Here is an 11,215-nt window from a genome sequence, read left to right as displayed (position 1 = left end):
GGAATGCCATGAACTGGGGCACTCAATAGTGTCGTTACCAATGGAAGGAACTATGGAATACCATGAACCGGGGCACTCAATAGTGTCGTTACCAACGTCAGAAACTATGGAATACGATGAACCTCACAAAAACATTAAGTGTTTGGAAAATCTAAACGTAGTTTATGCATTATCTTCTAGAAGGTAATTTTTTTTAATTCCCGTCTCAATAGAGAGAGAGAAAAAAAAAGTATTCCCAAAGTAAATATACAGAACAAGTATAAAATTTGCAGGCAATAAATAATGCACTAGGATACCTATATGTCAACAAGTATGATCATAATGTCGGGTCCTTATCCATTTAATCAGATTTATTTTGCCTTAGGATCTGATCGGCCTCACACTCCACATAGCAGCAGCAAGGAAAAAGCCTCCATTTTTAGAAAGTGGCTGAATAGGTTGAGAAAGGATTTCCCAATCCAAATCCCACAAATTGTTCGAAGTATGCAGATTCAGACAAAGGGAAAGAAAATTTCACAGCAGATGACTTTTTAGATGACAGTAAAGTACAGAGAGTTTAATGGTGTACCTCCGCGGCACAGGACATGCAACAGCAATTATCAATGTTAAAGCCACCACCTGAAACGTCACCGGTGAGATTCTACATCGGTTGAGGAGGGGAAGCATACACGTTTTAAAAACCTTGAGAAGAAGCTCGAAAGGGAGAAAGTCCAAAGAAGACAATATCTGCTAGTGATTGGCTTGGGCCGTTACATCACCCTTGTTCAAGACAATTTCTAATGGTTGAGAAGAGTGCCGTCTAAGATGATTCAGTTTATAACACCAAAGTTATGCAACAAATTCTAATGCATTAACGAGAGAGAGAGAAAGAGAGAGATTCAAATACCTTTCTCTGAGATTTCTGCCTGATTGAACAGTATATAGATATGAACTGTTAAGCTTGATTGTTTGAATCAGCTTACCATAATAGCCAAAAGAGAGATAGCATGGTAATAGGGTATTTTGTATTAGTGGATACCATTTTCAAAAGTTTGACATCTTATGGTATTCATTTCAATGATGAGCCACTAACAGCAGCACCTCCACCATGGCTTGTCCTATTGTGCCCCTCTTATTCTGTGCAGAACTTTGGTTGTTTTTACTCCATACACTTGGATCACTGAACAAAAATCTTACTTCCTCTGTTAAATTGTTTCCTGTTTCCTATCCATTTCTCTCCTTTGTGGACTTTAATGATGTAAGCTGGTGGGGTTTAAAAGAAAATGATGAAGTTATGATTCAGGCATTCATCATCCAATATGAATATATCATTTTCAAGTACTTCGCTTCTCCAGCCTCATTCTGTATATGCGGCGGGCAGAGAGCAATTCGTTTCATGAATGCTAATTTTAACAGGTAGTGAGAAAACACCGGATTCAACCTCTGGTTGAAACTCAAAACAATCTTATTCTACTACTGATCTCATACAAGCTCAAAGCAAAGACTGATGACTAATAACAAAACTAGATAAAAAGAACTAGAAGTTTAGAAAGTTAAAGATTTATCCTCCATGAAGAGTAGGTTATCCATGGAGTTGGCGATGGACTGGCATGATGAAGATTCAGCTCTGAGATGTACAGTGTTGCTGGGAATATCTTCAAGGTCACTCAAGCAAGGATTGTAAGGTCTGCCAATTTGCAAGTGACTGAGCATCTGACGAAGATCAGAGGCTTCCTCCTTCAGCTTGGCATTCTCCAGAAGAAGCTTTTCGTGGCAATCAGATATGTGGTTCAACTTGTCCACCAGCTCATGGTTCTCAGAGCGAAGCCTAAGCACCTGAGACCAAAGCTCATCAAGGTGTTTCTGTTTTCTCATCCGTGATCTACGAGCTGATTCTCTATTAGAAATCATTCTCCTTTGCTTTCTCTCATCAATAATACTTTTCTGTTGTTCCTCGGCTTCATCAGATGTTGAGTTGTAGCTAAAACTTAAGGATTGTGCAAGGAATTCAAGGCCAGGATGAGGGACGTGAGACATTGGTTGGTTTCCTAGAAAGTCATTCAAATGATGGAAGGTCTGAAAGCTGTTCTGGATCATGCCAATATTTGAAGGAATTTGAAAAGCGTTTTCAGATGGAAAAAACTGGATGCCAGTCATTTCAGCTGGAACCATGTTTGAAAACTTTTGTTGATAGTGGCTTCAGGGGGTTTGTCTAGAAGATTGCTGATGGAGAGGCCAGTGATAAGAGCAGGAGAAATGATGGGTTTTTATAGGATGATAAAGTTGGAAAAGTGGGCCAATTGAGCAAAGTAAAGCTACAGTTCTTGGGAAATTTACATGAGCACAAGGCTTAAACACATTATTGTAATGACCCTATCAGTGTACAGCTTGATATGCATCTAATGTAGATATAAACACGCGCAGGCACGGATACATATATACTCATAAGTGGTGACGGATGAAATCATGTCATAGGTGAAAGAATTCAAAGGTTAAAACAAAGACTAATGGCATTAAAGTCAAACTCAGGCTAGAACTTTACCTAAAGAACTCCCACCACCAGACTACAGAAGCATAATGCATTGAACTCAAGCAGCCAATAACACCTCCTGAATCAATGACGTAATGAAGGTTAACACAAAAAGGCAAATTCTCAAGTTCTAATTACCAACTTAATTAGAAGTATGATGACTCATTAAGCACTGAAATATTGGGTTGGAGGGGACCCAATTAGGTTGTTCACATCATTTACCTAAATCGCTGCAGCAGCTCTTTCTCTGAAGCATTTCATCAAACACCTTGGCTGTGAAGCATAACCATACCAAAAATCTGGCTTGGCGGTGGCAAGTGGCTACCATTCCATTCATATTGATAGGCACTGGTTTCATTTTCCCTTTTTGTTACATTCACTTGCATGCGTCATTCAAGAAACTCCAAACCTTGTCCTAAACTTAGACGTTGAAAAGCAGAATTGCTGCACCGTATACCAACCCAATATAAAAACACTTGGATCAAAAAGTCGCGTCAATCTTCTTCCTATCCACCCATTTATCCTACTTAAAGCAAAAAAGCCAAGAAACTCCAAAAGGAAAGAAAATTGCTCCTAATGTCATAACCCCCAATGTTATCCAAATGATTATTTAAGCACACGACTCCACCAAGTGTCCGCCATAGCACACCGAAGTCAAGCTTTCCCATGGTTCTAACAATAAATTAATCACATATGCTTTAAATTAATGTTTCCTCTTCTTTTCGCCTCTTCGACTTGAAATCCACTTGCAAATTAATTTACTACAGGATTGGATCAAAAAGTCGACAGCATTTGACAAGTCTCACCAAACTTTTTTCCTTCCAATCACTAGAATATTTCGAATTCGTAGAAAGATAAACAGCATAATTCTAATCATCCGTACCTCCTTTCCTCCTTTTTGCTTGGGTTTAGGCGATGCCCGATGGAGTGGATGGGAGCGTGGGAGGAGATTAAAGTACAGTGTCACATCGAATCCAGATGTAGGAAGAAGAACTGAATTGAAGGTCGGTAGTTCTGAAATAAAGATGAACTAATTTAATTGATGTCTTTTTTGTTTGCAAAATCAGCTTCCAACTCCATTGTTCTAATCAATTGCTTCTCGGATTTGGACGAACAAAATCAAGACAAGCGTACTTCAATTTCAACATCAATTACATCTCCTCCCGCATGGCTTCCGTTTCTCTCGAAAGTGGTCGGCTTCGCCACCTTTCCTTACTTCCTTGTGCCTATTTGGGGACCCATAGTGTATTTATATGGATTAAAATTATATATGAGATAGATTTATAAATTAAAAAAATGATTGGTTAAAATATAGTTTATGATTTATTATTATTNTTAATTAGTTTTTTTTTTTTTTTTTTTTGTTAATATTCCTTTTCTTCATGAAAGTCCACCTACTTTAAGGAATGATTATGAGTTTATAATCAAGGAATACTCTCTTCATTGGAATGAGACCTTTCGGGGAAGGTCAAATCAAAGCCATGATAGCTTATGATCAAAGTGGACAATATCATACCATTGTGGAGAGTCGTGTTCGTCTACATAGTATCATATTGGTAAATTCTTAAATATCGAACAAAGAACCCCAAAAGAAGAGGAGTCGAGCCTCAATTAAGGGGAGGCACACTTTGTTCGAGGGGAGGTGTTGGATGATGATCCTCAAATATCGAATAAAAGACTTCAAAAGAAAAGGAGTGAAGTCTCTTCGAAGGCATTAAAAAATGACTAAGACCCGAGTTGAACCTCGATTAAGGGGAGGCGCACTTCTCCAAAAGAAAAGGAGTCAAGCCTCTTCAAAGACAGTAAAAAATGACTAAGACTCCAAAGGAGTCGGGCTTCGATTAAGGGGAGGTGTTTGGATGATGAAAGTCTCACATCGACTAATTTAGGAAATGATCATGGGTTTATAATCAAGACTCTTTTTATTGGAGAGGTGTTAGTCAGCTGGGTTTATAATCCAGACTCTTTATTGGAGAGGTGTTATTTAGGAAATGATCATAGATTTATAATCATGACTCTCTATGGTAGACCCTTCATTGGATAAATTTTAAGACACTTATATTGTTTTAGTATAAAAATAAAATGACTAATATTAAAATTGATAAAATAAAATTAAAGGAAAAATGAATTTTCCTGGAGGAAAATAAAGCAAATTAAATAATTAAATAATTCATAATTCACGAAAGAACCATATCCAAGAGAGAAACACGCAGGAAGGCATCCATATGTACAATTTCACAGAAGTCGACACGTTATACGGTGATTTCCATCGCAGAGCAGTGAGGCGTGTCGTAATTTTGCTGCCTCTGCATCTGGTTAATGGCCATGGCCGTTTGCGTTTCGATTTTTACTCTTACACGCAGAATAGCAAGTTGAAGAAGAAGATGCTGATCAGTTTGAGCATTCAAGGCCTACTGGATTTGTTCGTCGCCGGAATTTCTCTCGTCATAGGTTTGGGAATTTTTGCTCTTATTGCTACCATTCTTTGCTCTGCCGCTTTCTTGCACAGTACTAAGGATGTTTCCTAATCCGGCGTTCGATCGGAGGTACGCTCTTTTGCTATTCTTGTTTTTCATCCTAATCTCGAATCGGAATCGTGTTCCGATTCTTTCGTCGTCTGTTTGATCCGAATCCTGGAGAAAATTTTGATCTCAATGGTAATAGAAATGGAAAGTTGACTTGATTGCTTGTTTGTTGCTTTTTCTTCTCTTTTCGAATTTCACTGGGGAAAGATCGAACGCTTTGGTAGTTAAATACTGTAGTTGAATCGGACGCTGTTGGATTTGAGCATTTCTGTATTTGATTTTTCTTTTTCTTTCTCTTTCTCGAATACGCCATTCCACGGATCGCATCCTGATCCGCGACGAAACCTAGAGGTCTGTAGAACCCTAGCACGCGAGGCTCCGATTTCAATGCGATATTTAAAATGCCTTTACGCAGTAAGTCCTCGATAATCCTCTCGATCACAGCCTTTCCCAAACCAAGCCCTTGGAAGGAAGGACCATCACCACATCCCATACAATCGCGTCGAACACGCCGTCGCCACAGGCCGCTGCGTGGATCCAGAGCAACGCGTCCGTGTGCTCTAACGCAATCTTGATCTTGTCCGGATCGCGTTTGTGGAATCCAACGGCAGCGAAGACCGAGTTCGTTTGGTCGAGGTTGAGGACGGAGACGGTGCGGTGAAGGACGAAGCCTCGGGATTCGAGGTCCTAGTCGGAGACGCTGTAGCTAGCATTAGGAGAGAGTTTTGTATTAAGAGAGAGGCTTGGAACCTATGTTGGCAAGCAACGGAGGCTTCGTAGTTGAGATCCAGAGCAGTCGTCTGGATGGCGGAGTGCGGGCGGCGGCGGCGGCGGCGGCGACTGGGCCTGCTTTTCCACGGATTAGTGGGCCTTTTCTATCGGACGTGGAAACCAGAATTTTGCCGATTGCAAAATAATGCTCCTACGAATCTCAAAAAATGGTACGCATGCCTGTGAGTGAGTCATTGTGGACAGTTAATTTAACGTTTGATTTTACTTTTAATTCTAAATAATTGATACCCAATCTTGCTAGATATTCAAATTTTCGTATTTCAAGCATTTTCAAGTTCAAAACAACAATACGAGCATAATCAAATAGTTTATCTTAATAAGAAAGAGTCATCTCATTAGAGTCGTACGTGAACGTTACCTTGTACATTTTTTTGTTCACCGCCCTTCTCGTAGAGCTTTACGTGGACATTACCTTTTACATTATCAAACGTATAATTGTGCAAGTAAAATTATTTTCAAGCAATTTTTTGTTCCCAAGATTTTAAAATCACGTAGATCTAATAAATTTTAGCATTGATGATAGGCAAATCTAGCTTGATGTGTTCTATAATATATTTATACAATTAAGTTGAATCTGCACTATTATTAATTAATTAATTAATTTATTTATGAGCATAATTTTTTAGTTATAAATTTTATATAACTATTATTTTGTAATATCATATAATTTATAATATAATGTTATACAGATTTTAATTTAATAAAAATAAATTGAGTATTTTACCAGAAATATTATATTTATTAAAGCTTTTGTCACATTTTAAAATTAAATTTCAAAAGGTAGAGTTTTAAAAAAAATTGAAAACAAAAGTAATTTTAATTAGTATAAAACAAAAGGCTTGTAGTCATCATCTAAAATTTATACTTCTGTTTTTGAAACTTTAGAGAAAAAAACAAAGTGAAAGCGGTTCAAATCAAAATATATTTTAAAAATCCTTTCAAATTTGAAATGTAATATTTTTCTCAACAACTCTAAAGCATTGGAGAAGAATTCAATGCTATAATTCATTCCAGGGTGTTGTTTGATTTTTGATCCATTTATTTTATGTTTTCTTGTTCAGCTATGAACTCTAAACCCCCACGCTTACACCTGTTCTAGAAATTTAAATTTTTGCACTTTTGATGAATTTTTCTACCTCTTTGAGATACAGCAGGCCGCCTTTTTTACAGGATCGTTCCGAGAAAGAACGAGTCTTGTTTAGCTAATTAAGACATATATTATGTGTTCGGTGAACGACGGTTTGTTCTATCTTACCTTAACACTCTGTCTGTCCTTTCTCCCTGTTCTTTTTTGGGTTTCGTTTGGGAAGACCCAACAACCAGACCAATGTTAGTTGCATCCACTCTTGACCTCAAGAACTGTCCATAATGCAGCCCTGCAAGAAAGCAGCTAAAACTAAAACTGCTGCCTTTAAAAAGCTTGATGCATGGGCATTGAAGAAATGAGTGGTAAAAGATGGGTATCTCAAATCTCTCCCCTTGCCTCGTTTATGGGCTGATGGGGCTTTGTGCTTTCTTGTCTGTGAGCCACAGCTTGACGTTGGATTACTATGCCAAAACTTGTCCCACTGTGTTGCAGGTTGTGAGGAAAGAGATGGAGTGTGCAGTGCTTTCTGACCCACGCAATGCAGCTTTTGTTGTCCGCTTGCACTTCCATGACTGCTTTGTTCAGGTTCTTCTCCTCTTTCTATTCACTTTTGTATTGCTTCATCTTTATGATGCTGATCATGTTTTGATCAGCTCTTGAATAAAATTTAGCTGCTTCGGTCCGGGCGTGTTTGATAATGTTTTTGTTTCGTTTTTGAAGCACTAAAAAGGAAATTAGGGACTTGATTTTGTTGTTTATGTACGATATTAGAAATGTTTCTCACTGATGGTAAAGGATAACTAAAGAAAGATTACGTAAACGTTACTGAAGGACTCTGCCTCAGGTAAGTAACGGTGTGATCCACATTAGTTGGAGAGGGGAATGAAGCATTCCTTATAAGGGTGTGGAAATGGAAACCTCTCCCTAGCAGATGTGTTTTAAAACCGTATGGCTAACGGCGATATGTAACCGACCAAAGCAGACAGTATTTGCTAGAGGTGGGTTCGGGCGGTTATAAATGGTCTTAGAGATAGATACCGGATAGTGTGTCAACAAGGACGTTGAGCCCCCAAAGGAAGTGGATTGTGAGATCCCACATCGGTTGGAGAGGGAAACAAAACATTTCTTATAAGAGTGTGGAAACCTCTCCCTAATAAACCCGTTTTAAAACCTTGAAGGGAAAGTCTAAAGAGGACAATATCTGCTAGTGGTGGGCTTGGACTGTTACAAATGGTATCAAAGCTAAACACCGGGCGGTGTGCCAATGAGAACGTTGGGCCCCCAAGAGAGGTGGATTGTGAGATCCCACATTAGTTGGAGAAGGGAATGAAACATTTCTTATAAGGGTGTGGAAACTTCTCCCTAGTAGACACGTTTTAAAACCGTGAGGCTGACGACGATATATAACAGGCCAAAGCAGACAATATTTACTTGCAGTGGACTTAGACGGTTACCGTAACCAACTTTGGCTTTTAATCAAGATAGTTGTGCAAATCAAACTAATCGTTAGAATTTGAAATAGGGGTGTGACGGGTCGGTTCTGCTGGACGACACGATAACGTTGCAGGGAGAGAAAAAGGCTTCCACCAACATTCACTCCTTGAAAGGCTTTAGAATCATTGACAGGATAAAGAATAGCCTTGAATCTGAATGTCCAGGGATTGTTTCTTGTGCAGACATACTCACTATTGCAGCCAGGGATGCAGTGATTCTGGTAACTATTAGCTCAAATTCTTTAGCACCATAGGTTTTCCATGTAACGGTTCAAGCCCACTACTATCTGATATTGTACTCTTTCGGCTTTTCCTTTAAAACCTGTCTGTTAGTAAGAGGTTTCCACACTTTTATAAAGAATAATTCGTTCTCCTCTCCAACCGATGTGGGATCTCACAATCCACCTCCTTCAGTGCCTAACGTTCTCACTGGCACTCGTTCCCTTCTCCAAGGGGGTTGGATTGGGAGATCCCACATCGGTTGGAGAGAATAACAAAACATTCTTTATAAGGGTGTGAAAACCTCTCCTTAGCTGACGCGTTTTTAAAAACTTTGATGGGAAACTCGAAAGGGAAAGCCCAAAGAGGACAATATCGGCTAGCGATGAGCTTGGGCTTAGGTGAAACAATTAATGAGTGTGAAAATGTTGGAATGTCTTGTTTTTCAGGTGGGCGGTCCTTACTGGGAGATTCCTCTTGGAAGAATGGATTCCACAACTGCGGGTTATGAACTAGCAGACGCAAATCTTCCCTCTGCCAATGAGGGACTTCTGAGTATCATCTCCAAGTTTCTTTATCAGGGTCTCTCTGTCACTGACATGGTAGCTCTATCAGGTATTGTAGTTTTACAATTTGATTTGGGAACTCTGAGGTTAAATTATAAGTTTTGTTCTCAAAGTTTTTCGGGTTTTGTGTGTTTAGCTTCTCTATAAAGCTTTCGAGGTTGTGTTTATGTACTTGTTGCACCTCGAAAAGCTTTCGAATAAATACTTGAACATTCAGTTTCGTGTCTAATAGTGTAACGGCTAAGCCTACCACTAGCAAATATTGTCCTCTTTGAATTTTTTCTTTCAGTTTTCCCCCAAGGTTTTTAAAACCCGTCTTTTAGGCAGAAGTTTCCACACCCTTATAAAGAATGTTCAGTTCTCTTTCCCAACCGATGTGGGATCTCACAATCTACTCCCTTCAAGGCTCAACGTCCTCGCTGTCACTCGTTTCTCTCTCCAACCGATGTGGAACCTCACCATCCACTCTCTCCGAGACCCAGCGTTCTTGCTGGCACTCGTTCCTCTCTCCCCACTTTTTAGTAAACTCGAACATTAAACTTATGGAATTATCAATAGAGACAAAGTAGACATAGAACTCAAAGTTTGTGACTTATTATAGTCTTTTCGAAGTATACAGACTAACCGGACATTATTTTGAAAGTGTAAGTGGTAAAAACACGAGAAAGTTTTCGTCATATTCTGATACCATGTTAAATACGTTCAGGAGCGCACACGATCGGGATGGCAAGGTGCGAGAATTTCAGGGAAAGGATTTACGGGGATTTTGAAGCAACTTCCAACGACGGTAACAACCCGATCTCGAAGTCGTATCTTGACAAGTTGAGATCCATCTGCCCCCCAGTTGGTAAAGCTGCAGAGAACAACATAACAGCAATGGACAATGTGACACCAGAGGTGTTTGACAACTCCTATTTCCACATGCTGATGAGAGAAGAAGGGCTTATGAATTCAGACCAGGAACTGTATTCAAGCCTTCTTGGCATGGAAACAAGAGCACTGGTTAAGAAATATGCTGCTGAACCACTTGCTTTCTTTCAGCAATTCTCTGATTCCATGGTGAAGTTGGGGAATATCACTAACTATGATAGCTATTTCACTGGGGAAGTTAGAACAAACTGCAGGTTTATCAACACTTGATATCATTTTTGTGTTTCTATGAAGAAATTGCTATCTGTTCTTTAACATTGCTATCTGTTCTTTACATTGTATGAAATTCTGGGTTTGTTTCTTGGAGCTTAGAAATCTTTGTAATCTTTTGTATTCTTGGATTTGAATAATGAAATCTTCGCAAACTTGAAGTTCGTATTGTTTGCTTTAACCTATTATGTATTTCCATTAGCTTCACAATTTTAAAACGTGTCTACTATAGAGAAGGTCTAGCCCTACTCTGACCAATCCTTGTTAGCCGCACCTATTATGGAGAGGGTCTAGCCCTACTTTGATCAGTACGTTGCATTGTTTGGTGACTGACACTTGTACCATTTGTAACCATCCAAGTTCAGGGTCTAGCCCTACATCAACCAATCTTCATCAGCTTCACGATTTTAAAATGTCTACTATGAAAAGAGTCTATCCCTACTTTAACCAATACATCGCATCGTTCGATGACTGACTCTGATACCATTTGTAACTGTCCAAGTCCATGGTCTAGCCCTAGTCCAATTAGTGCATTGCATCGTCCGATGACTAGCTCTGCTACCATTTGTAACCATCCAAGCTCACCACGAGTAGACATTGTCTGCTTCGACCTGTTACATATCGTCGTTAACTTCACAATTTTAAAATGCGTTTACTAAAAAAAGATTTAAAACTCTCGTTCTAGCTTGACATTAAGAGCACAAGGCTCGAGATATCTGAAAAATTCAAAAATTAATTTAAAAAATACATAATAATTTGATTCTATTTATTCGATTAAAATCCCATATTTGTAGCATATGATTTAAATACAAATTTTTTTTATTTCTAAATTAATTTTGAAAATGCATAAAAGGAACATATTGCACACCCGAAACCCTAATTAT

The 11,215-nt window shown here is 38.9% G+C and overlaps 3 protein-coding genes across 7 annotated transcripts; 2 read left to right on the top strand and 1 right to left on the bottom strand.

Annotated features, from left to right (window-relative positions):
- Positions 1–1,324: 1,324 nt before the first annotated feature.
- LOC111467727 (basic leucine zipper 43-like) lies at positions 1,325–3,746 on the bottom strand. 2 transcript variants are annotated; one of them, XM_023112753.1, is made up of 2 exons: positions 2,732–3,746; positions 1,325–2,588 (listed from the first exon to the last, which is right to left on the bottom strand). In XM_023112753.1, exon 2 carries the CDS (start codon positions 2,149–2,151, stop codon positions 1,525–1,527), a length of 627 nt encoding a protein of 208 aa, XP_022968521.1. In that variant the 5' UTR covers positions 2,152–2,588; positions 2,732–3,746; the 3' UTR covers positions 1,325–1,524. The 2 variants fall into 2 exon arrangements, with proteins under 2 accessions (XP_022968521.1, XP_022968522.1); XM_023112754.1 differs by having other exon boundaries at positions 1,325–2,953; positions 3,393–3,746.
- Positions 3,747–4,698: 952 nt separating this feature from the next.
- On the top strand, positions 4,699–5,192 carry LOC111467728. The gene has a single exon (XM_023112755.1). The coding sequence runs from the start codon at positions 4,735–4,737 to the stop codon at positions 5,035–5,037; it is 303 nt and encodes a 100-aa protein (XP_022968523.1). The 5' UTR covers positions 4,699–4,734; the 3' UTR covers positions 5,038–5,192.
- A 112-nt stretch (positions 5,193–5,304) lies between these two features.
- Positions 5,305–10,480, top strand: LOC111467726 (peroxidase 11-like). 4 transcript variants are annotated; one of them, XM_023112752.1, is made up of 6 exons: positions 5,305–5,975; positions 6,978–7,275; positions 7,406–7,498; positions 8,436–8,627; positions 9,075–9,240; positions 9,898–10,480. In XM_023112752.1, exons 3-6 carry the CDS (start codon positions 7,421–7,423, stop codon positions 10,329–10,331), a joined length of 870 nt encoding a protein of 289 aa, XP_022968520.1. In that variant the 5' UTR covers positions 5,305–5,975; positions 6,978–7,275; positions 7,406–7,420; the 3' UTR covers positions 10,332–10,480. The 4 variants fall into 4 exon arrangements, with proteins under 4 accessions (XP_022968520.1, XP_022968519.1, XP_022968518.1 ...); XM_023112751.1 differs by having other exon boundaries at positions 7,137–7,498; XM_023112750.1 differs by having other exon boundaries at positions 6,997–7,498.
- Positions 10,481–11,215: the final 735 nt, after the last annotated feature.

The sequence above is a fragment of the Cucurbita maxima genome, unplaced genomic scaffold (assembly GCF_002738345.1).
Source record: "Cucurbita maxima cultivar Rimu unplaced genomic scaffold, Cmax_1.0 Cma_Scf00034, whole genome shotgun sequence".
NCBI lineage: Eukaryota > Viridiplantae > Streptophyta > Magnoliopsida > Cucurbitales > Cucurbitaceae > Cucurbita > Cucurbita maxima.
The sequence above is the reverse complement of the archived record's forward strand: the minus strand, read 5'-3'. Positions and strand labels throughout refer to the sequence as shown.

Bases quoted from the DNA above. Each gene is read 5' to 3' on its own strand.
- LOC111467727 (XM_023112753.1), bottom strand. From the start codon at position 2,151: ATGGTTCCAGCTGAAATGACTGGCATCCAGTTTTTTCCATCTGAAAAC.
- LOC111467728 (XM_023112755.1), top strand. From the start codon at position 4,735: ATGTACAATTTCACAGAAGTCGACACGTTATACGGTGATTTCCATCGC.
- LOC111467726 (XM_023112751.1), top strand. From the start codon at position 7,283: ATGGGTATCTCAAATCTCTCCCCTTGCCTCGTTTATGGGCTGATGGGG. The intron at 8,628-9,074 runs GTAACTATTAGC...CTTGTTTTTCAG, and splicing joins CCAGGGATGCAGTGATTCTG to GTGGGCGGTCCTTACTGGGA. The intron at 9,241-9,897 runs GTATTGTAGTTT...AAATACGTTCAG, and splicing joins TGACATGGTAGCTCTATCAG to GAGCGCACACGATCGGGATG.